The sequence below is a fragment of the Hippocampus zosterae genome, chromosome 6 (assembly GCF_025434085.1).
Source record: "Hippocampus zosterae strain Florida chromosome 6, ASM2543408v3, whole genome shotgun sequence".
Lineage (NCBI taxonomy): Eukaryota > Metazoa > Chordata > Actinopteri > Syngnathiformes > Syngnathidae > Hippocampus > Hippocampus zosterae.
This window is the reverse complement of record NC_067456.1, coordinates 23,256,484-23,282,305: the sequence shown is the minus strand read 5'-3', so window position 1 is coordinate 23,282,305 and position 25,822 is coordinate 23,256,484. Positions and strand designations below refer to the sequence as shown.

At 42.5% G+C, this 25,822-nt stretch overlaps 1 protein-coding gene across 3 annotated transcripts; it reads right to left on the bottom strand.

Moving 5' to 3' along the window:
• On the bottom strand, positions 1-25,767 carry LOC127602245 (ankyrin-2-like). Of its 3 annotated transcripts, none has more exons than XM_052068274.1 (13): positions 25,514-25,767; positions 23,228-23,331; positions 22,984-23,060; positions 22,281-22,424; positions 22,046-22,188; positions 21,797-21,950; positions 16,117-16,181; positions 12,891-12,978; positions 11,900-11,966; positions 6,682-6,914; positions 4,127-4,248; positions 662-779; positions 1-420 (listed from the first exon to the last, which is right to left on the bottom strand). In XM_052068274.1, exons 2-13 carry the CDS (start codon positions 23,242-23,244, stop codon positions 266-268), a joined length of 1,383 nt encoding a protein of 460 aa, XP_051924234.1. In that variant the 5' UTR covers positions 23,245-23,331; positions 25,514-25,767; the 3' UTR covers positions 1-265. The 3 variants fall into 3 exon arrangements, with proteins under 3 accessions (XP_051924234.1, XP_051924235.1, XP_051924237.1); XM_052068275.1 differs by having other exon boundaries at positions 12,891-12,971; positions 16,113-16,181; positions 25,514-25,766; XM_052068277.1 differs by lacking the exons at positions 22,984-23,060; positions 25,514-25,767 and having other exon boundaries at positions 23,228-23,327.
• Positions 25,768-25,822: the final 55 nt, after the last annotated feature.

Genomic DNA, 25,822 nt, shown 5'->3' with positions numbered 1-25,822 from the left:
TTCAGTAAAGTTTTTTATTTATTCTATACATTTCTTTTTAGTGCATCATTCTGTTTGTAATATTTTTGTAGCATATTTAACTCCATGAAAGGATCCAAATAAACTGTGAAAACAAATAGGATTACCTCAAAGAACTGATAACAAAATAGATGAAGAATGAAAGAGACAAAATGTCAAACCTAAAGCAGTGGCATAAATTTATACCATGAGGTGACAAAACACATTAAAATTCATGCTTATTACATGACGCACCTCAAACTCAATCTTAGAAGACCGTGGAGAGAGATTTCCATCCTAATCGTGGATCACCCTGCAACAGCCTTTGCCAGTAGCTGTCAAGTATAGCATTTGGTATCAGTTCTTCATCAGCCACCAAATGAACTGTCCTAATTTTCATGATATGAGTCAGGCTGCTCCTCACTGCAAGACAAAAGATATGACACGAACACAGGTTTACAAGAAAAGAGACAATTAAAATGCCATCACTGGAGATGTTCAAAGAACCTCCAGCGGGGCGAGGTAAGTTGCGTACTAAAATGCTCACTTCAATGTTTGTGAAATATTTGACAGTTTCATCAAATTATTTTGAGTTCCTCAAAAGGAAGTGACAAAGACAGGAAGCAGTCAGAATGAAACTTGTCAGCAGATTGGAACAACAGACCTGTGGTCAGTGTTTCCTGAGTAGAACGAGTGCTGTAATGATGGACAGCCATCTCAGAGTATCTGGAATCAGCCCTCTTATCGAGAGGGTAAGAGAAATTCTTTTCTGAGAACATCACCTAGTAAACGAGAGGAATAAATGACAAAAACAACTATTTACACCACAAAGTTTTTAAAACAAAATAAAACAACCTATTAATGAAAGACTAGAAAATAGGACATGTGAAACCCCAAGGTAGATCAACTGACATTTAGCAACACTGAGAACCAGAAAGCCTTCTAATTTCCTTAATGAGCTTTTGTGTGTGTGTGTATGTGTGTGTGTGTGTGTGTGTGTGTGTGTGCGTGTGTGTGTATGTGTGTGTGTGCATGTATGCAACCTTTAGGCAGGGAACAGCGGAGACCTTCAACTTTGTTCAAGCATGTGTTTGCCAACTTGGCAGGGTTTTCATCACTAAGCTGGTTGTGCCGGCGTGGTGCAGCGTGTATCTTTGGAGAAGCACGCACATGCGCGCACACACACACACACACACACACACACACACACACACACACACACACACACACACACACACACAGGGGGTTTCCTCCTTCAAAATGGCATGGCAGCACCCTCCAGCTAATCTTTTGCCGCTCCCAGCCAGACCGATTTGTAGCGCTCAACACAGCGTAAAGCACTAGCTGTGCTAATGGAGGGATTGATATCCCTCTGCAGCAGCTTTGTATTTTAACTGCAGTTGCAGCATTGCACCACTATGGATGCGCTATATCAACAGCAGTGCACAGGAAAGACCTGAAGCAATGGCTCATGTATTCCTTCACCAAGCTCCAGTACCCCTCCATGTCTTGCGCACACCCATGTCAAGTGCTGTCCCAAAACACTCCGGAAACTCAGGAGGCAAGGACGACGTCTTGTCAATAAATCTAATAACATACATTTTTTTTTTAAAGGACGGTCATGGGTATGATGGCTTTCTGAAAGCCAACAAAGACGACTGGGCTGTCAAGAAAGGACTAGTGCAAAGCTTTTGCCAGAGAGGAGCCAAGAGCTCAAACGATGTGATCTGATTTCACCAGTGACATGGTGGATGCTTGGCCACCAACCTTTTATTTAGCATCGTTGACTTTTGTGGACAACAAAAACATTCACCACTTACACTATCTTCTAAAACAGGAGGTGTAATGCTTCTTCATACTCTGGCAGAAGGAAATAAGGACACGAGCCTCACTTCTGATTTATGGCCAGGTGATGTTAGCTGTGTTAGCTTTGCTAGCTCATGTCAAATCTTACACTGCAGTGCTCACTTGTACATTTTTGCGACAAAAAATGAGTTTGACACCACTGCTGTAGATGGATGCAGCCTAGTAAAGTGTAACCTAACCTTGTCCTGGACATATGGAGAACTGATTGCAAAGTTGCTAGCCAGGATAAACTGCAGTCAAAGCTCTGGAGACAAGTGTTACTTTCCTTTTCTGCCTATCAATCTATGTTTTTGCACACAGGCAAAGTGCCACACACCCAGAGGAATGAAACACACAACTGTGAAATGGGAGGTTTGCAAAAGGAAAGACATCGGTTGCACAAAACCTAAATGAACGAGATAGATCAGGCAACCCCGTTGCGGAAGAGCTGAAAGTTACAACTACATACAGTGGTCAAGACAACATCAAGGGAAATTGATGCAGGACAATTACGGTACAAATAAAACATTGACTGATATTTTCTTTCTGTGTTGTGAACTATTTGAGATTCCACAAAAGTCAATGACCAATTGCAGGCTGCATGTGACATTCTATTCAAATCACGTGTAATGTCTACCTTGCAGTGAGCAACACAATCGAGGCCACATCACCTGCTTGCACTACTAGTTTTAGTATCTTATTCCATCAGTGACATGTTTGAGCAAAGGGAACACTGTACAGTACAACCAGTAAATTGCCACTAAAATAGGACTGCCTTGAGCTGAAAAAACACACCTTGAGTTCAGTAAACATCTACTGTGTTTTGCTTTGTTTTTGGCTTACTTGGTAGATAGACAACATTACACTTGCTGCCATTAATATTCAACATCATGTCATTTCCTCTCCTTTTCCTGCTTAACATTTACTATGTTTCAATAGCTGGAAATTCCATCCATCCATTTTCAACACCACTTGTGATGATGATGATCGCAGAGGAAGAGGAATTGCTGGAGCCTATCCCAGCTGACTTCGGACGAAAGGCAGATTAGCACCGGAACTTGTCAGTCACAGTGCACACATAAAGCCTAATAATCATACACACCCACATTCACACCAACACTCAGTGCGAACTGATCCCACACTGCCAAGCACACAAGTCAGGCATGTGTCGCACTACAACCATCAGTGACTGAATTGGAAAATGCCTGTTCAGTTGCTTTTATGATGGTGACAATTGGAAGTGTGGCAACCACACATACTCCTCAAATTGATCCTAAAAAATTGATTTGCTGCCCTGGCAAATGATTCTCTTGCTCCCATTACTGTGAGCTTACAGTCTGAGACTTCTCCAGTCCCATTCGACCCTGGGGCTGTGGGCTCAGGTGCTCCTTATGATTCCTCGCTGCCCACACCGATGAACACTGACAGGAATCCTGGAGTGGTTAAGTCTATCCGTGGCCTGGTCGTCCGCTCACGCGCAAGGTTGCTCCATGATGCAGTGTCACGATACACGAGTGGGCCACCTCATCGGGGTCACCTCATCGGCACCACTCATCAGGGCCGTCCTCAGCTGCCACCTGGCCTCGACGCCCACCTACCTGCCAATACCAGCTGCTCTCAGCACTCTTCCCTCCACTAGCTTTCCCTACAGGCCGCCCACTATCAATACCACCCCCAGTGGACAGTTTCTGTCTTCAAACCATCACAGGCTGACATTTCCACCCCCTGCTCACAAACAAAGCATTTTTCACAATGACAATCATGCGCATGTTAGCACTTCCCATATTTGCGAAAATGACCGCACGTCCAGCTCAAACATTAATCTAGCCGTGCTGAACATGCGCTCCCTTTTTAACAAAACTTTTGTCATGAATCATAAACAATCTGGAAGGTATTCTTTTCTCAGAGATATGGCTTGGCAAAAATGCTCCAGTTGTTCTCAATAAGGCTTGCCAAACAAAATTTTCAAGGGTACAATTGGTGTACTGTTGAGGGTAAAAGTGCTGTGACAAGCTATTGGACCTTTTTGGTACAAATTTAGAACGTTTTTTTTTTCCTGATAGTGTAGATTATAATACGGTAAGTTATTTGAATAACTTCTAAACACGAGTAAAATTTATAAATTACAGAAACAGGTTTAGTACCAACTCACCTCCACCACAAGGGACTTATTTTTTTCAATATTAATGCAAAAGGGACTTAATTCAGTTCTTGGTGAGGCCAAGTATGATAAAAAATTCTGAATGTCACAGTTAGGGTGAAACATTTGATTTCTCTCTATCACCTGGTAATGTCCAGATGTTGCAACATCATGTAGGGGGTTGAAACCATCATGGTTTGAAGCATTAACATCGGCTTCAGCATTCAATGGTTCACCAACCACTTCCACATTAAGAGCTGTCCAGCCTGAAAAAAAAAAACAAAAACGTTGAAACAAATTGCAGTTGAATTAATAAAAAAAATGAACAAAAACATCAGAGATATTAAATATTAATACTTCAATGAGCAGCATTATCATCAATTTTGAATGAGGTCTTTGACAGAAGCCGCATTTCCTCTCCTGCATGCAACCATTTCTTCCTTTGAATTTCTCTTGTGAAGTTGTCTCTTGCTGAAAGCTTTCTCATATTTTAAGACATTTTCTGTAAAAATGCCAACATTTTGAATCATAAAAATTAAAGTACAGTGGATGACTGATTAGCACATCTGCCTCACATTGCAGAGGTCCAGGGTTCGATTCTGGCCCCGCCCTTCCTTTGTTGAGTTTGCATGTTCTCCCTGTGCCTGCGTGGGTTTACTCTGGTTTCCTCCCACATTCCAGAAACATGCACCTTTGGTGAATTGAACGTGCTCAATTGTCCCTTGGTGTAAGTGTGTGAGCACAAATGGTTGTTTGTCTAGGTGTGTCATGCTTATTGGCTGGCAACCAGTTCAGGGTGTACCCCACCTGCTACCTCAAGACAGCTGAAATAGGCTCCGGCACGACTAGGACCTTCGTGAGGATAAGCGGATCAGATAACGGATGCATGAATGAAAATTAAAGTTAGCAAAAACTATGTAAAAACACTTAAATCTTTGTATCAATGACTACTTTTAGGGAGAAAATAACCTGCCATCTTGCTTGAGTTCTCAAACACTGCTTCAACTCAACTCTATTTATAGAGCACTTTCAAACAAAGTGCTTTACATGGAGCAATTTAACATATACAATAAACAGGAAAACAAATTGGTAATAAAGACGGTAGAAAGCACCAAACAGTAAAACCCTCGTTATTATTTCACAGTACGTTACATTGCAATTAAAGTGATACCTCAATTTACGAACTTACCTCAACTTTCAAATAGCATAACCATTTTATTCAGATGGGTTTCCTTTGTCTATTTTTTATTTTTTGGGGCTGAGGGGGGCACAAAAACAATCCAGGTAAACTTTTCTTTTTTGCCAGGGTAATGATGGTAAGACAGCTTCTGTTAGAATTGTGATTGGAAAAAGCGTGCGTTTAGACGGACCTTCCGGCTCCACACTTGACAGCTTGCTGCTGCGCAGTTTCTTTTCTGTCTTTTTTTTTAAGGTCCTAAAAAAATGCTAATTGTTCCTCAAGGTTCCACTGTAAATATAATGGCACACTTACGTCACCAAAACCCGAAAATCATGTTCAATATGTCATTCAATATGCTAAAAAATGACTACCCATAATTTATTATGCTGTCATTGATAAATATAACACAAACACATCGCCAGCACCAGCCAACCACATTAAACGTCTGTGCTCATGCCAAGCCCGAAAAAAAAAAAAGATTCCAAAGGTCTTTGAGCTGCGATTGATGCAATAAATAAAATAATGAGCGAATTAACCCCGTGTATTTGCCGTAAATTAACATTTATTTGGATAACCCTTCATCACAAACAGCCTCAAAGGGCTTCACATGCCCAGAGTTGACATACGGCATCCCCTGATCTTGTCCCCCAGGAGGGCAAGGAAAAAAAAAACATCTGGGGAAAAATGTGAAACCATTAGAAGGGGCTTTCAGGATGACCAGGCTGTAATGGATGCCGAGTGGGCAATATTTGACACAACGTTACAGAGATCAATTTAAACAAACAAGTCTACTCAAATGAAACAAGTATACGTACATGAGCTAGCTTCACTATTTTCACAAGTTATTGTCTGAACAACACGCAGCCTTTTCAATACAGGCGGCAGAAGTTGCCGGAACATCTCTGACATTTTGAGCATTCCAGCGTGTTAATGTGTTAAAACATTTATTCTGAAGCACCGTATTTCCATCCATCCATGATCTGATCCGCTTATCCTCACGAAGGTCTTAGGCATGCTGGAGCCTATCCCAGCTGTCTTCAGGCACCATGAACTGGTTACCATTCGTGCTCACAATTACACCTAGAGACAATTTAGCGTTCAATCAACCTACCATGCAAGTTGTTGGAATGTGGGAGGAAACCGGTATACCCGAAGAAGACACGCAGGCACGAGGGAAAACATGCAAACACCACACAAGAGGCCGGAGCCCGGAATCGAACCCAGGACTTGTGCATTAGGAGGCGAAATTGTGCATTTTGAGGCGGAAGTGCTAACCAATCATCCCCGGAGCCACTGCTTCGTATTTCCAACACTTTTAATGAGTTAATATTTCAGAAAAGGCAGATGAAGTAGGGACAGACCAATAGTACTGTTTTGTGAAAAAATATAAAATTTGACACATATGGATTTGATACCCAACAGCGATGATCTATATGTGCCGTGTGTATGTATGTATGTATGTATGTGTGTATGTGCTGTAAACTGACATCTCAGATATGCCTGATTCGACATCACTTACCACTGTCTGCTTCACACTCAGACACGTTTTTCTGCTCCGTCCCTGAAGGAGTCCTTCGTGGACTTTGCTCCATCCTATTTTCCTGCTCCTTGGTGATGGTTTCTAAAGCTAAATAATGTTTTTCCAAGCCTGCTATCATCCCACTGCTTTCGATGGGCTCAATACCATGTAACAGGCTTATGGAGTCATCATCAGAAGTCTCATGTTCCTGATCGCAGATGTCACTTGTTTCTCTTCAAAAGAAAAATGTAAAATGTAACTCTTTTCTGAAACAATGCTTGTAATTATACTGCACATTTTCAAAAATCTCTGAAGAAAATGATTTTTGACACTGAAAGAAAAATTCAAATATCAGCTGAAATTGTGTGCCTCATGTGAACTCATGAGTTGATTGTGTTTCTTTCTCTTGCTTGGCCCCGCCTCAAGTAATAATCAAGAATGTGCTTGTGACCAAAGCGCTTGCCCTTGAGCAATGAACTTAACTCAGGTGCTACAGAGCTGCCTACTGCTGCAGTGTATTAAATTATTTTTGCATGTTCTGGATTAATCATGAACTCTTTGTGTAAAGCAGTGCACTTCAATTATTATCTATCCTTCCAACCCCAAACCCTCCACTGTGGCTATATGTAGTATTATTTGTCAACAAAATTGTCATTCTGGGTTCCTATAAGTTTCTTCAAGTTCAATTTAAGACAAACTTTTTTGCACTTTGGCCATGAGGAAAAAAGACATGAAATGAAAATCAAAGTAAAATTACAGCAAAAAAAGAAATGAGAAAAGAAAAAACAGACATATATATATACATGTGTGTGTGTGTGTGTATAAAAGTAAGAAATCCAACATATCTCAAAAGGAGTGAGATGAAGTAACATTGATTCACTCCCATGGCTTGTATCATGAATTTTACATGTACACACACACACACACACACACACACACACACACACACCCATAATATCATCCATCCATCCATTTTCCGAGCCGCTTGATCCTCACTAGGGTCACGGGGGGCGCTGGAGCCTATCCCAGCTGTCTTCGGGCAGTAGGCGGGGGACACCCTGAATCGGTTGCCAGCCAATCGCAGGGCACACAGAGACGAACAACCATCCACGTTCACATTCACACCTCGGGACAATTTAGAGTGTTCAATCAGCCTGCCATGCATGTTTTTGGAATGTGGGAGGAAACCGGAGTACCCGGAGAAAACCCACCCAGGCCCGGGGAGAGCATGCAAACTCCACACAGGGAGGCCGGAGCTGGAATTGAACCTGGTACCTCTGCACTGTGAAGTCGACGTGCTAACCACTGGACTACCGGGCCACCCCCCACAATATCATTCATTCATTCATTCATCTTCCGAACCGCTTCATCCTCACTAGGGTCGCGGGGGGTGCTGGAGCCTATCCCAGCTGTCTCCGGGCAGTAGGCGGGGGACACCCTGAATCGGTTGCCAGCCAATCACAGGGCACACAGAGACAAACAACCATCCATGCTCACACTCACACCTAGGGACAATTTAGAGTGTTCAATCAGCCTGCCACGCATGTTTTTGGAATGTGGGATGAAACCGGAGCACCCGGAGAAAACCCACGCAGGCCCGGGGAGAACATGCATGAGATTCACCACCGGCAGTATGAGGTGCATCTGGCTGTTGAGTAGCCTACTTCTCAGAGTAGCCAGAAATTAATCAAGCATAACATACTGTACATCCATCCATCCATCCATTTTCTGATCCGCTTTATCCTCATAGAGGCTGGAGCCTATCCCAGCTGTCTTTGAGCAAGAGGCGCAGGACACCCTGAACTCGTTGCCAGCCAATTGGAGGGCTTACAGAACAATTATCTGCGCTCCCACCCACACCAAGGGACAATTTAGAGTGCTCCATTAACAAGCCACGCATGATTTTGGAATTTTGGAGGAAACCAGAATACCCATAGAAAACCCACGCAGGCACAGGCAGAACATGCAAGCTCCACACAGGAAGGCCGGAGCTGGAACCCGGTACCTCTGCACTGTGAAGCCGACGTGCTAACCACTGGACTACCCCCCCCCCCCCACACACACACAATATCATATGAACAAAAATAATGACATTAAATAAATGTAAAGATAATACACATGTATTCCATATATACATACACATCCCCCACACCTGACCAGGATCATCATCCATCCACCTGTATTTCGAAAACGTCATACTTTTGTCCATTACTTTTTGACTTAAGCTTTGAAATGATTTAAGCTTGGATGTTGATTTAGCTCCCCTTAAATTATAATATGACAAATGCAACTACGTTAATGATTATTAAAAAATGATCACGGCAAAAATAGTGAATTAGTGTGATCCGGGTTCCCTACCTACCTGGTCCTTGTTGCTTTTTTATTTTTATTTTTAAGAATGATTAATGACTGGAGAGAATTTTTATAGCTATTAACCCAAACCTCCAATCAATATTGTAAGTATGGCAAGACTCAAGAGCAGTAGAGAGTGTGGAGTGAATTATGATGCAGAACCACCTGCTTTTCTTGATTTATGATTGCTATACTTCTAGATATTTTGTACTTCACGTGTGTAACGTGTAGTTTACAGCTAAATCTGTCATCTATTGTCACTCCAAGAAATTTGTTTTCATGCACCCTATCAATGGCAAACCCATCCATTTCTAACCTGTGCATTTATACCATACTTTCCAAATAACAAAAAATGTGCCTTGCTCACATTTAAAGATAATTTGTTCACATCAATTTATTAAATTCTTCATTGAGTTCAACCTATACATTTTCCACATTATTGCCAAAAAACATTTGTGTCATCTGCAAGAAGTACCAGTGACAGCAGCTTTGATACTTATTGTCTAGCACAGGGGTGCCCATTAGGTAGATCTAAGACAGGTCCCAAGTAGATCCGAACAAACAACCATTTGTGTGTCTTTGTACATGTTAGTAATATATTTTTGTGTTAATATACACTGCACACTAATCAGTCTCATTTTCACAAAAAAAAATATTTAAAAAGTAAAATAAAGCAGGTAAATCTTAAATTTGTGTGTGTGTGTGTGTGTGTGTGTGTGTGTGTGTGTGTGTGTGCGCGCGCGCCGGTAAGGGTAGATCCCATGAGGTTAGTTGATCGAAAAGTAGATCTTCGATCCAAAAAGTTTGGGCACCCCTGGGACTCTAGCAGATATCATTAATGTCAAGAATAAAACGTTTTGGCCCTAATACTGACCCCTGGGGGACACCCCAGGCAATGTCCAAACGTTTTGAGATAGTTTCCCAGCTTTACAAACAGGTGACATCTGTCCAAATAACTCGTAATCCCGTCTATTCCAATGCCATCCATCCATCCATCCATCCATCTTCTACCGCTTATCCGGGGCTGGGTCGCGGGGGCAACAGCTCCAGCAGGGAAGCCCAGACTTCCCTCTCCCTAGCTACTTCTTCCAGTTCTCCCCGGGGGATCCCGAGGCGTTCCCAGGCCAGCTGGGTGACATAGTCTCTCCAGCGTGTCCTGGGTCTTCCTCGGGGTCTCCTCCCGGTGGGACATGCCCGGAACACCTCACCAGGGAGGCGTTCAGGAGGCATCCGAATCAGATGCCCAAGCCACCTCATCTGGCTCCTCTCGATGTGGAGGAGAAGCGGCTCGACTCGGAGCCCCTCCCGGATGACCGAGCTTCTCACCTTATCTCTAAGGGAGAGCCCGGACACCCTGCGGAGAAAACTCATTTCGGCCGCTTGTATCCGGGATCTCGTTCTTTCGGTCACGACCCATAGCTCGTGACCATAGATGAGGGTTGGAACGTAGATCGACCGGTAAATTGAGAGCTTCGCCCTTTGGCTCAGCTCCTTCTTCACCACGACAGACCGATACAACGTCCGCATCACAGCAGACGCTGCACCGATCCGCCTGTCGATCTCTCGCTCCCTCCTGCCCTCACTCGTGAACAAGACCCCAAGATACTTAAACTCCTCCACTTGGGGCAAGATCTCCCCCCCGACCTGGAGGGGGCGCTCCACCCTTCTCCGACTGAGGACCATGGTTTCAGATTTGGAGGTGCTGATTTTCATCCCAACCGCTTCACACTCGGCTGCGAAACGCTCCAGTGAGAGTTGGAGAGCCCTGTTTGAAGGAGCCAACAGCACCACATCATCTGCAAAAAGCAGGGATGCAATACTGAGGCCACCAAAACGGACCCCCTCAACGCTTCGGCTGCGCCTAGAGATTCTGTCCATGAAGGTTATGAACAGAATCGGTGACAAAGGGCAGCCTTGGCGAAGTCCTGCCCTCACTGGAAACGATTCCGACTTACTGCCGGCAATGCGGACCAAACTCTGACATCGGTGGTATAGTGACCGAACAGCCCGTATCAGGGGGTTCGGTACTCCATACCCACGAAGCACCCCCCACAGAACTCCCCGAGGGACACGGTCAAACGCCTTCTCCAAGTCCACAAAACACATGTAGACTGGTTGGGCGAATTCCCACATACCCTCGAGAACCCTGCTAAGGGTGTAGAGCTGGTCCACTGTTCCACGGCCGGGACGAAAACCACACTGCTCCTCCTCAATCTGAGGCTCGACTTCCTGACGGACCCTCCTCTCCAGCACCCCTGAATAGACCTTACCAGGGAGGCTGAGGAGTGTGATCCCTCTGTAGTTGGAACACACCCTCCGGTCCCCCTTTTTAAAAAGAGGGACTACCACCCCGGTCTGCCAATCCAGAGGCACTCTCCCCGTTGACCACGCGATGTTGCAGAGGCGTGTCAACCAGGACAACCAGGACAGCCCCACAACATCCAGAACCTTGAGGAACTCTGGGCGGATCTCATCCACCCCTGGGGCCTTCCACTATTCCAATGTAGTATTCCAATGCCACTTCCACCAATTTCCACCAATTCTCTCCTGTTTATTTTATAATATTTTGTGATCAGTTGTCAAAAGCCTTCATGGGGTCAGTGAATATGTTAATTGTATGTTTATTATCAATTGAGTCTGTTATTCTTTTTCTGGATTCACTGAGTGCCTGTGATGTTGTTGATCTATTTGTCCCAAAACAGTCACAATAAGATGCTTTGGGCAAATGACGGACAACTCGTTACCAATCAATGACAGGGTACGGTATAAAAACTGACCAGCGGACCAATAATAAAATACCATTTCAGCATTTGTGATGTGTCACTAAACCTAATAGTATAAATATGTTTCATTACATCACACTCACCCAATGGTACAACAAATACTGTTGACCGGGTCAAATATGGACCGAGTTTCCTTCTGTACATTTGGCCCTGGAAAACAAACAAATAGAACTTAAATTTAGCTGAAAAAAATATTTTGATTCAGTGGACTGCAAGAAATTGTCACGGTGTGTGATTTGCACCACATACAGAATCAGAATGGACCTAAAACCAAGATTACAGAGAATGTCTAAAATTATTCGTCAGATTTTTTTCTTCATTTTTATGCTTAAACTTCTATGTGGATTATTTCACTGTGTTTAAATAATGACATGCACCACTTCATTGCTGTGAGAAATGCTTTAATGATCTGACTTCAACATGTTGATAAAGAAAACATAAATATAATACAACAATGAAACTATTCCAACAAAGTTATTACAGTAAAATTCACCGGAATCATCGCAGAACCATATTCAACATGAAGCGATCCGATTTGCTCAACCATTAACCTCTTGCGATGCATGCAGTGAAATCTGACAATAGAGGGACACTAATATTCCGTGCTTATCGGTGTTTAGAGTTTTCTTTTGAAGAAATAATTAATTGACAACACAGCCAACTTGCTCATAAAATGTGTGATGGAATGTTTGCAAACCAGTATGGACCATGTCTGTTTTAAAACCTTTCAGTGGGGAAGACATAGGAATCCTCAGCTTCTACAATGCTTGAAGATAAGTGAAAGTCTTGTGTGGTTTGCATGGCCCAGTCCACTGACTCATCAGAACTCTCTCCCAAGTAGTCAACAGTTTGGTCACTGTTTGTTTCCTCTTCTACTGGAAAACCCTGAAACAAGCTAGCCTCGCCCTGGGTCAAAAACAGCAGACTTGCTGGGCGAGAAAGCTCATTGGGTTGTAAAGGTGCTAATGAGAGAGACACGTAATTCATATAGGTGTTTCCACTAACTACTGTATCATTTGTCCAAATTATAGCACTACAAATCAAGAACTTCATTTTACTTGACATTATAATTACCCGTAGTCAATGTCTTCTTCTGGTTCTTTTGTGAAGCTCCAATCTTGTTGTGATTTGGTTGATAATCCCCATGTTGGACATCTTCTTCCTATCACAGACAATTGTTTTTTTTTATAGAATAAGTTCACAAGTAGGGCGGCCCGGTAGTCCAGTGGTTAGCACGTCGACTTCACAGTGCAGAGGTCGCGGGTTCAATTCCGGCTCCGGCCTCCCTGTGTGGAGTTTGCATGTTCTCCCCGGGCCTGCGTGGGTTTTCTCCGGGTGCTCCGGTTTCCTCCCACATTCCAAAAACATGCATGGCAGGCTGATTGGACGCTCTAAATTGTCCCTAGGTGTGAGTGTGAGTGCGAATTGTTGTTCGTTTCTCTGTGCCCTGTGATTGGCTGGCAACCGATTCAGGGTGTCCCCCGCCTACTGCCCGGAGACAGCTGGGATAGGCTCCAGCACCCCCCGCGACCCTAGTGAGGATCAAGCGGTTCGGAAAATGAATGAATGAATGAGTTCACAAGTAAGGTCCATGTTTGACAGTCAGGGCCCTATTTACATCGAGAGGCGCATGTGCGCTTGGTATAAAACCTGGTACATCTTCATTTCAAGCCGTGGCAAGTTCAGTTTACTGTGGTTGGGAATTTAGCAGACCATTTTGGGCCTTGCTGGCTGTTGTGGCAGTCCAAGGGTGCTTTTTATTACACAAGCTGAGGCGCAGCTGACAATTTGTTGACAGAAAGTCGACTACACTTGTGCTTGGTGTGAAAACTGGTGCAGTCTCACTTTCATGGCTCGTTAAGTCTTGTTTATTGTGTTTGGGAATTTGGCAGATCACGTTGCTACTCGCTGGGCGATCCACCGCACCGTGGTGACAGAAAGTAGATGACAATTTAGACAAGGAAAAAGCTTGTTCAAGTTGTGGTACATGAAATGCAATGTTATATTGGTGGATTTGATCTTCCAAAAAGTTCAATTTCTTTTTCACTTAGGAACAGGTCGTTTTGGATTTTTTTAGACATTAGAAACGGCAATTTGTATTTCCCCAGGGTGGTCTCTGTGACATTAAAATTGGTTTGATGAACTGAAACCTTTGCATGTGATAAAGATGTAAAGAACACAGAAATCAGGAAGGGGGCAAATATGACTTCATAGCACTGTGTGTGGAAGTGACTCATCTAGATTGAGAGACAAACTTTGTATGCTTAGGCAGAGTTAAATTTAGTCAGGGAGAAAAATTTACTAGAGAGTCTTTGCCGCATGTACTGTATATTCTCTCGCACTTGTGTGTTTGTGTGTGTTGATATACAGTCTATCTTATATATATATTGCGCGTCGTCCCGCACGCGGTCTGTCCTTCCGTCTGTCCCTTTTCAAAACGTACCTACTTCACCGCGCCGCTGCGCGCCGCCACTGCGCCGCTCAGGCAGTGGCTCACTATGATCGCGCAGGCATCTTAGCGAAAAAATGTTGTTTACCCACAAGCATTGCAATGAAATTGTTAGTTATTTAGGAGAGCTAAACATCTCTTTATTTTCGCGATAAGCAATGAAGATGAACAAAAACTTGAACCAAGCAACAACACTTTTGTGGGCCGAAGGCCCACCTTACCAGCCTTCCGCAGGAACTAGCTGATGAGCCTTCCGCAGTACTTTGTAATTCAAATAATCTCTAAACCATTTATTTCTTAGAGTTTTTAGTAGTATAAGTTTGAAATGACATTCAAGACTGCAATCATAGTTTCTGGTGTATGTATGGTTTTGTGAAAGTGCTATATAAATCAGCATGTATTGTATTGTATTGTATTGTATTTAAAGGTAGCCTAATATCAAAATCCATTTGTCCCACTGCTTTATGCATATCATGTCAAGTCTGTGACATTGTTTAAATTGGAAATCGATGCAGTTTGTGGACTGCATGCAACAGGCGTTTAAAACACAAAAGGCAACCAAAAAAGCGTAGCAGATTTGGGTGTTATTACGATGTAGATACACGACTGATTATTCAAGTACTTGTCCGTTTTGTGGTTTGGCCAACTAAACCTGTCCAAGCACTGTCTAATCCCAGCTCATATTCTGTTATTAGGGGTATAGAAGCTAACGCTTGGGGAATTTTACTTCACAATGACAATTGGGGCCTTATTTTTGTTCTGGACGCAAGTCTTGTGCAAAGCGCAATCTAACTGTGTGCATGGGTGGAGTTTTCTTTCTTTTGGTATTTTGCTTCACTTTGAGCTGGTAGAACTGTGTAACAGGATAGTTGGACACCATTGTGGAATGGGAGGTAGTGTTTTCCTGGCCAGTCCTTGCGGCATCCCTCATTTGCATCAAAATCAGGGCGGTAATGCAGAAAATTAAATTAGACTGGTTGTAGTTTGTGCATAACATTGGCACGTAAACAACATCAGCATCCCTTTAAGATAATGTGTATGATGTGGACAACAATTGGAGTACAGGTATTACACCTCCCAATTGTGTGTCCAGGTGTGACACACGTCCCTACCACCCAGCCCCAATAGTGTTGGAGGTGCTACTAAAATATTTTTAAGATGATCATGATTACAATTCCTTCAATTGACTGATTATGACAAGAATTCAGCGGGATTGTCTCAAGCTGGTGTCATAGTTATGAATTCAATACCACGAGGCCCACCGTGCACATCCGCAGAGCGCAGAATCTGTCTGCCTGCACCTCGAAAAAATTGCGTTAGACAATCTGCGCTGCCAAATAGACCAGCTATTATTAGCCAGTCAAAAATGTAGTCAACTTTCTGTCACCAAATTGCGAGATGAACCGACTGGTATGCGCAGAAGTAACACCCACTAAGGTGAAGCAGGTCTTCCAAATTCACAAACACGCTGAACTATGTCAATGCCACGGCACGAAAATGGCAATGCGCCCATTTTTATGTAGAGAGCAGACTACTTACATTCTGTCACTAATTTATGAGGTACATAGGGGGCATGTTGCTTCATGCGCTGGGACACCCAGACGGGCGCAACAGGCCTCAAACAGGCTCTTCTCGACTTGTGCTAAAATGAAAATAGAGTTATGGCCGTTTTTATACAGAGCGCACAGGTACCAGTCTACTAAAATAGGGCCCGAAGAGTCAACTTCAAACAATGAAAACATGACTTTTTTTTGCGGCAAATCTCTGTCCCACAAAATTATCAGCGTCACTTTACAACGACTTATTCATCAACAGTACAGTTGTTCGCAGTTTGTTATTGTGTCTACTTACATTTTCAAGCTGCACATCTCCACCAATTTCCGTTCCCACATCTTCGTGTTGTTTGGTGTTCTCTCCTGCAAGCACAAGAAAGAAATGTTTAAATACAGATGTTGAAAGACTTTGAAGCAATGTTCTCTGAAGCAATTAAATGTGTCATGTGAACACAGAGAAGCTCCACCCGCTCTATTTATATGGACACAGAACACTGTAACTGTTGGATTTATTATTTTTAGTCATCATACATTCGCTTATGCCAGACATGATAAATTGATTATGCTTGCAACGAAGAACGCTTATGCTTGCAATCATTAATTGACTATGCCTGCAATGAAGAACGCTTCTGCTTTTAATAAAGATACATTTTTTATTATGGACTCACATTTTATCCATTATATACTCACTTTTATAATCAAGAATGCTTGATGCACTGTGTGGAAGTTTAGGGACGCAACCACCTTTACGAGGATGTGGTTGGGAAGAGATAAGTGTTAAGACTAAACAGTGAGCAAGGGTGAACAGTGAATGGAGCCATCAACACCAGCTGCGGTGTGATGTTTTTGTGACAATTGCACACATGTACGTAATTTGCACTCACACACACACACATAGTCAAACAAGTTCAGTGTGTGTTCAACAGCCCCCACCCTTTAGGTTGGACACACCTAAGTTGTAGCTTTCCCAATAAATGAGGAGGTGAAGGGGGAGATCGTTAGGGTTACGTGCCGAGAACTGAAACCGAACGCTTCTCCTCGTTCCCTCCTGGTACCAGAATCGAGTCTCCCGTCTCCTTTTGTTTATTCCTGAGTGTCAAATTGGACAAACCTGACAGTAACCTTCCACACAAAATAGTTCCAAACAAGTAACAATCGCGTCAGTGGCATACATCGTATACCTGTATGATACAGAGAGAGAGAAGAACAGGTAACTTTGGTTTTGTCAGTGGAGCAATCTGGCAACTTTTTAAAAGTAAACTTTCCATTCATAAACTCTTTAAGTATCCGTTTTCGGTGTCTCGCGCTGCCGTGGCTGGCAAAACATACATGGGCGTGGACTTCTGCAGCGCGCTTGTTGTTTCGTTTCTGGTGTATTTATAGAGCAACGTAACATCCGCTTATGACGTGTGCCGCGTTAATCTCGCGAGAAAAAAATTATTTTTATTGGCATTTAAATTAATCCCAATAAAAACGCGCTAAACTGACAGCTGTTATATATATATATACACCGTATTTTCCTCACTAAAAGGTGCACTGGATTATGAGGCACAACTTCAATGAATGGCCTATTTGGTAATTTTTATCATATATTGGATGCACTGGATTCTAAAACGCAAAAAAATCTACAATGCATCCACGAGATGGAGGTACGCTCCTTCAGTTCGACTCGAGAGGTGTTCATGGCCGCCTCCGAAAAACATGAATTAACAATTCCTTCAATGAAACTACGAAAATTGGAAATAATGTATCAGAACAGAAAATCAAGTGAGGAAATAACAGAATAAATTCTATAGCCCCCCCACAGAATTTATTTTGGCAGTTCCTTGAGCGTAGCACCAACAGAACGATCAGTAAAATGTAGGAGACTGGACTGTCTCAGAAGTGTTTGTTATTTATTCCTTTGTTGTGTATTCACAAATGAGGAAATCACAAAACAAATTCTGTAGGGGGGCTATCGAATATATTTTGTGATTTCGAACGGAAGAAGAGAAGGCACAGTTCACTGAACCAACAGCAAGTTCATACATTGTAAGCATGTCTCCAGCAAGGAGCCATTTTGAGGTCGAAATATTACAGTAATGACCGTACACAGGGTGCATCAGATTTTAAGGCACTGTGAACTTTTAAGAAAATGGAAGATTTTTCGGTGCGCCTTATAGTGCGGAAAATACGGTATATTTCTTTCACACTTCGTCAACCACATGTGCCAAATAAGTTCTGCATCAGAGAAGAAAGTGAAAATATAAAACATTGCTTTGAAGTAATAGCCTCAAAAGAAATCTTGGTTGAAAAAAAACGGTCATCGATCATGGGCAGTCAATCAATAAATGTTACTTTGAGGAATATATTTTCTTCCATATTCAGGTAACAAACTCCGTGACGATGTGGATGTGGATTTGAACAGTTGTTTATCTCAATGTGTTCCCCTGCGACATCATCGTTTTCAGTGCATGGATGACTCAAATGTCCATAAACAGCAAGAGGAAGGTGAAAGATTTGCCTTTTCACGAGGGAAGGGCAGAGACTATTTTGAGTCTGTGTCGGTTAAAAACAACAGTGATAAGGTTTGTCGCACTCTGTGCTGTCAATAGCGTTACCTATGCAGCTGGAATAACCTTTGTCCCATTTAAAAAAATAAAAATAAAAATTAAAAATCATCGCAGGGCAATATGGATTCAAATCACACCAGATTGTGACACTACAGAAGGTCCCCTAATGTAATTGTTACATTTATCTTTAAAAAAAATTACATTATAATGGACTCTATGCGCACCAGCTCATGACGGTAGAAACTACCGAAGTGTGTGAGCTTCAGGCTTCCGTTTATTGCAAGCTACCGGGGCGCCATCTGGAGGAAACATAAGCTCATTCTTTAAAATTGTCTTAACGTGGGTTTCTGTAATATTGCATTGGGCTTTTCAAGACTGAAATGTCCTTTGAAAATCTGAGTTTTTGAAGATGAAGGAATCCTGCCAAATCTAAGGTGTGCCGACCATGTTCACGTTTTTATTTGAAAACATTTACCGTTGAGTCGGAACCACAATGGAGAAAGTTTATACATTCGGACAGACAATTTATCTCTTGCAACATCGAATTGAGGAAGGCAGTATGTCTATGTGTCTTTTTCTTGGTCGGTTCCCAGCTAAGTCGCTACGGTCTGTCATGAAGCTTTGTGGGAAAATGTCTCCTCATTCTGCTGTTCGTAGTAAACGCTTGTCATTATTATTATTTTATTGGTTGTTTTTTTTATCAGTCCACATTTGTTGCATCCTCGCCTTAGAAAGAGACCATAAAGACTTTGTATTACATTTTGTGGTTGTTTTTGTACCCTGGGTTGAGCAAGTCTATGTTCACATGGACCTGCATGTGCTGCGAAAAGGCAAAACGATTGCTTCGCCTACGCTTGGATAACTAGAGCAAATAAGGTAATACATCGTTTATGGTACAGTGACATAATTTCAGCAGATTACGAGTATATTTCAAATAGTTTGACACGATTGCTATGTCTTAATACTAGCGACTGGAAGTTAGTATGCCTCCGTGGCCTAAATGTGGAAATAAGTGCATGCATGTAGTCTATTTTTTTCCCCCAAGATGGCGCCCGAGTAGGCAGCCTTCGGCAAGTGCTCTTCAAGAGCCTTGCTTTTTTGTTCTTTTTTGCTGTTTTTGTCTTTTGTTTTGTCACATGTTGTTTCATCGTGGGGACCTGATATGGACTGTTTTCAGTGCTTTTTGGCCACGACATTCGTCAAAGGAGCAGTATCTGTGCTTGGAGGTTGCGCCTTCTCGGCAGCACGCCTGTACCAGCTCAGATTTTGATTGGGAGGAATGTCGGTGCCATTGACTGTCGGTGGTGGACAGACCTGGGGCGTTTGTGTTTTTTGCGCCCGTAATGGGCAGCATTTTTCACTACCCCGTTTTGTTCAGTGGCTATGTCGGCGCTGTTGGACAGTCGGCGTTGGTGCGGCTGGATGGATGGCTGCTGAAGTTGAGGATGAGGAGAGACGAGCTTTGGCGCAGAGCGCCGATGCGTATTTGGAACTGTGAGTCGCCGCTTGGAATGGAAATGGATTTCCATGGGACAGGAGAAGTGAACCAATCTCTTTTTTCGTCAATGGATGCTACAGCTTCTTGTTGACTTTGAAACTTAGCTTGTAGCCGACGTGTGCACATTTTGAGCATGACGTCTCTGATCCACTGGTTAAAGGACACTTTGATTCTCTCCTCTTTCATCTCAAACTGCTTCAAACAAAGCGTGTGATGGAAAAGTGGTTAGAACTGCATGACTGTCCGTGTTTTATGTTATGTGTTGTGTTTATTATTTTACTTTATGTTAACTGCTTCAAACAAAGCGTGTGATGGAAAAGTGGTTAGAACTGCATGACTGTCCGTGTTTTATGTTATGTGTTGTGTTTATTATTTTACTTTATGTTAACTGTTTTTTTAAGCGCTTTGTTACAGCTGCCGCTGTTGTGAAAGCGCTATATAAATCAGCATGTATTGTATTGTATTGTATTGTTGAGTTTTGCCATGACAAATGTTTAATATGTCAAGTCAAAGAGAAATTGTTTGTTAAGTCTAAAAGTCTCAAGTAATCAGTAAAGGAATTAAACTAAATTTTCATAATAACCAGTCATTACCTGGGCCCTGAGCAAGTGTGAGGTTATTTTTAGTCAACAGCAGGTGGCAAAATAGGCCCCCCAGAGATGAAAAAAAACGGGTGGATTTTGCAGCTTGATTCATACGAAACAAACACAACATGAGTCATAATACCGTGTTTGGACGTGTGGGGCAGAAAATATTGTCAATATTTTTTTTTTAGGTGACTTCCCCTTTAATGACTGAAAGCAGCTGTGTTTTTGTCGTGGGCCACATTTTAGTTACCGTTTCCCTTGGAGGGCCGTTATGACTGAAACCAAATAAAAAAAGTCAATAATAATGGTTTATTGAACTATTGTTACTGTAATGAGGGGTTCGGTGACAAGAAAATGATGACAATATATCTCTTATTTATTAGATATGAACATTTAAAATTTTAGTAGAGATTTTAGCAAGCATCATGCAAGTTGACGAGCCACATAAAATGACGTGGCGGGCCAGATCTGGCCCCTGGGCCTTGAGTTTGACATCTCATTCATGGTTGGCTGTGTGTAACAATTGAATCAAGCTATCGAGACTCTTGGGCGCATCAGTACAGGCTGAAATGGATCAATAGATCAGTGGAACCACAATACTTTGTCGCATCGTTCCTCTGTGCAACTCTGCAACATTAGTTTTAGGGAGGGAATTATTTACATTTGGCTGTGGTTTTAAGGTCGACCTGCCTGTGGGTCTACTGTTATACAATTAACTAGCTGGTTCGCCGCCCTCCGGGCGGCTCATCAGCTAGTTCCTGCGGAAGGCTGATAAGGTGGTGGTTCGCCGCCCTCCGGGCGGCTCATCAGCTGGTTCCTGCGGAAGGCTGGTAAGATGGGCCTTCGGCCCACAAAAGTGTTGTTGCTTGGTTCAACTTTTTGTTCATCTTCATTGCTTATCGCGAAAATAAAGAGATGTTTAGCTCTACTAAATAACTAACAATTTCATTGCAATGCTTGTGGGTAGACAACATTTTTTCGCTAAGATGCCCGCGCGATCGTAGTGAGCCACTGCCTGAGCGGCGCGCAGTGGCGGCGCGCAGTGGCGGCGCGCAGCGGCGCGGTGAAGTAGGTGCGTTTTGAAAAGGGACAGACGGAAGGACAGACCGCGTACGGGACGACACGCAATATATATATAGATAACACACCCTACTTATACAAATTACACAATTTATGATGTATGAATACTCTGACAGTTAGTAACTAGACGAATGCCAGTTCATATGCATCCACACCGCTTGATTATTAATTAAAGCTAAAATGTTAAGATGCTCTGAATCTGAACCATGGTCATTAAAAACAGAAACAAAAACAAACAACCAAAAAAATCTGAAATCATACCTACTATTTCTCCTCCATTGTCAAAAGGCGGGTTGCTTTTAGATTTTGTTTTAGCCACCTTGACTTGACGAGGACGCTTTCCAGCAGTGCCAGTTTCTTTCTCCTTGGTTTTCAGCGGTGGTTTTGCGCCATGTTTCAGGAGCAGCTCCACTATCTGTCGTCAAACCAAATCAGCTGTTGCATTTACAGGAAATTGCAAACGAAAGTTTGTTTTCGGTGTTACTTTTGGTATGTAGTATTTTTAAGTACCCTTTTATTGCCAAATGTGATGGCCTCATGCAAAGCTGTAACTTTCTTGTGGGTTGCAAAGTTGACCAGAGCGCCAGCTTTAATCAGACAACGACAAGCCTCATACTTATTACGGAGAGCAGCTTCATGCAGGGCTGTTCGTCCTGGGAGCGAGAAAGGGACATATAACCATGACCAAGATAAAATAGAACAAAATGGACTGCTTTAAACAGTCTGACTTTACACTGCACCTTACCTGTACGGTCAGTCATGTTGACATTTGGTCTAAGCTTCAAAATGTCTTTCAGCAGTTGAATACCACCATTAAGTACGGCATTATGGAGAAGAGTTTCGCCAAAGCGATTCCTCCGGTTCACATCTCGGAGTGTCAAAGCTGTGCCTGTGCATGTCATGTCAGCGGATTGGAAAGAACAATCATCGAAGCAAATAACATTCATTCATTCATTATCCAAACCGCTTTATCCTCACTAGGGTGACGGGGGGCGCTGGAGCCTATCCCAACTATCTTCGGGCAGTATGCAGGGGACACCCTGATTCAGTTGCCAGCCAATCGCAGGGCACAAAGAGACGAACAGGCATTCACTCCCACACTCACACCCAGGGACAATTTAGAGCATCCAATCAGCCTGCCATGCATGTTTTTGGAAAGTGGAAGGAAACCAGAGTACCAGGAGAAAACCCACACAGGCCTGGGGAGATCATGCAAACTCCAGACAGGGAGGCCGGAGCTGGAGTTGAACCCAGTACCTCTGCACTGCGAAGTCGACGTGCTAACCACTGGACTACCGGATCGCCCTAACAGCGTATATTTAGTCATTTTCATGTCACGTACTAAAATAGTTTGGGGAACTTTTGTGCTGTGTGTAATTACCTAATCAGGACAAAGGAAACGAAGAAACAGTCAATAACATACAAAGCACTTGAGAGATCATGTATACCTGTTAAAGATTTACTTGGTGCCGGGAGGATTTTCTTACTAGCACTAGCTCTTTTCTTTTCAGTCATTTGAAGTTTTCTAAAAAAACAAAAACATTTAATTCATTTAAAAATGGCAGATCATTCCTTCACTTGATCTTGAGACATGGCATGACTCATAAGACAGTAAAATGTGTCATATTTACTAACCCCATTAAAAGACTGAAATTGACAAAAGACAATCTACTGACGATTAAAAGCGCCTACCTTGCTTTTGTAGTCATGCTCCTTGCAGAATGTCGGCCACTTGAAGAAATGCCAGTGATATTTGTCAGATGATTGACCTCAGTTACTTGCTGATCTGGAGCAACCTTTGTGGAAATACATTTAATGAAAGTCCCAGAACACTTTGCTATTTACACTTAAATGCTGGGGCGAAGGAGGGATTTTGGAACTCAGGGATCGATGACCATGCTTAGCTCCGTGTAACCCTAATATGGATAACCTCGAAAGAAAGTGGATGGACCCTGGAATGGTTCCAGACATCACAGGCCCTTTAATAAAAATATTTTTGTTCCCTTGGTATAGAAAGGATAATGGTGCTAAAACAACCTTATCCGAGAGAACAGAGTGAAAGTTTAAAATCCATTTTGAGCAAATGATAGTGAAACAGCTCTACGATGAATGACTCGAAAAACACATTGACTATGTTTACATGCTCAAATGAATTGAGTTATTGACATAGTTCAGTTTCTCTACATCAGGGGTGCCCATTACGTCGATCCTGATCTACCGGTAGATCTAAAACAGGTCCCAAGTAGATCCGAAGAGTGTCGAGGAGAAAAACAAACAACCAACCATTTGTGTGTCTTTTTACATGTTAGTAATATATTTTTGTGTTAATGTACGTTGCACCATAAGCATCCTATCAGTCTCCTTTTCACAAAATAAATATTTAAAAAATAAAATAAAGAAGGTAAATCTTGAATTTATGGTGGCGCGTGATGACATCACCGGAAGTTGTTTGCGCTCAGCAGTCTGCAATTGCAGCTGGTGATCAGAGCTGTTGCGCTCTATCTTTTATCGACATTAGTCTCATTCAGAGTTTGCTTCATGTACAATTCACCGAGGGCACGGGCAAAGAATAGGAACCTAGGAGGGCCCAGGGAAGCACTTTAAAACGGTACGTGTGAGCTACGATATTTAACAGGCTGCAAAAGTGCATTGCATGCCTCAGTTTCAGGCTGTTTCTCATCATGGCGTGTGTGTGTGTGTGTGTGTGTGTGTGTGTGTGTGTGTGTGTGTGTGTGTGTGTGTGTGCGTGTGCGTGTGTCGGTAAGCGTAGATCCCGTGAGGTTAGTTGATCGAAAAGTAGATCTTCGGTCCAAAAACTTTGGGCACCCCTGCTCTCCAACATCACACCTCTCTGTGAAGTCTCCATTTAGATGCACTGGGTAACATTTTATCTATGGCCACCTACGACCATGTCTATAATATAAAGTGGTGACAATGCTCCCTTTCAGTTCATTTAGCTGTGGATTTACAAGAAGGAAAAAGGTTACCGGAGAGGGGGTTGATTAGGTCACCATACACATATTACTGCACATGTGATCGTTTTTTCCCACATACAAAATTTGGGGGCATCTGCATCCACCTTTGCCTAATTTTGGACAGCCTGCAGTTCTATCATCATGAAAACTCTTATCTGCACTAGTTGCATGGTATTTTAAAGTAAAATAGATTTTAACGCCAATTGTTGGCATGAGGCGGGAACATGATAAGACGGCAAAGTCGGCGAGAAAAAGCTTGCATTGGAAAATACTTCTCGCCATCTGGAAAACCCACTTTTATACAAGACACAACATCTGGACGTACATATTTTGTTTTATGTAACACTGCTTGCTACTTCGTTGGTCGGGGAGCTTCCATGATTGGCTACATCTCATTTCATATCACAGGTAAGTTATCGTCAAATTATTTGAGAGTAGTCGGCGTTCAGTCCAAATGGTCGTATCCTGATATTTTCCTATTGATTAATAGCGGCTAAAAGTACTAATTAGTTACTAATTGCTAGGACCAAGGTTATATGTTCTCGATTATGTGTTTACCAAACTTTGCAACGATGCCAGCCATTTCAAAAATGAAAGTTAGAATCTTAAGATTCAACAATTTAGGTCACACCAAAAATCGCGAACTGCATTAAGACGTTGGTCAGAAACTAGTAAAATTTCTACAGCTATACCTTTGTTAATATTTATCCAGTAAAATGATATATAATAGTATATAATGTTTTTTTGTAAATCAATTAAAATGTAAACTCCAGACACTTGTATAATAGTACATATTTTTAATAAGACACGAACGCTCTGTTTCCATGTCCAATGTATAAAAGTGTAAAAAAGTGTAAAAACGTACAACTTACAGTGCATACAAGCTAGCTTGCTATCAAAATACAAATAGGCAATTTTCACTCAGAGTTTTCTGCTATTCATATTTAATCTGTTTTAAACACCTAGTTTATGTGAAATATGGGATATTATTAGCTAAAATTACCTGAAAAATGATCGGATTTCTCCTTCACCGAAGATCAAACTGCAAATCAAAGGGAGCGTGTCGATGATGACCACTAGGAGGACAATGTCGCCATCAAGTGGCGCGAAATCAATAGCTCAGACTGTGCATGGGCACAAGAAATCTACGGTCCACCCATCCAACAAAGCGTGTTAATTTTTTTTCATTTACAGTACTCAACTTTTGAGTACAGTAAATCAACGTCTGTCTTTCCTCTCTCTGTCATAGCAGAAGTTGTGATGTACTGGCGTGATCACAACAAGCCATGAAGTGAAAGTGAGCCACACACAC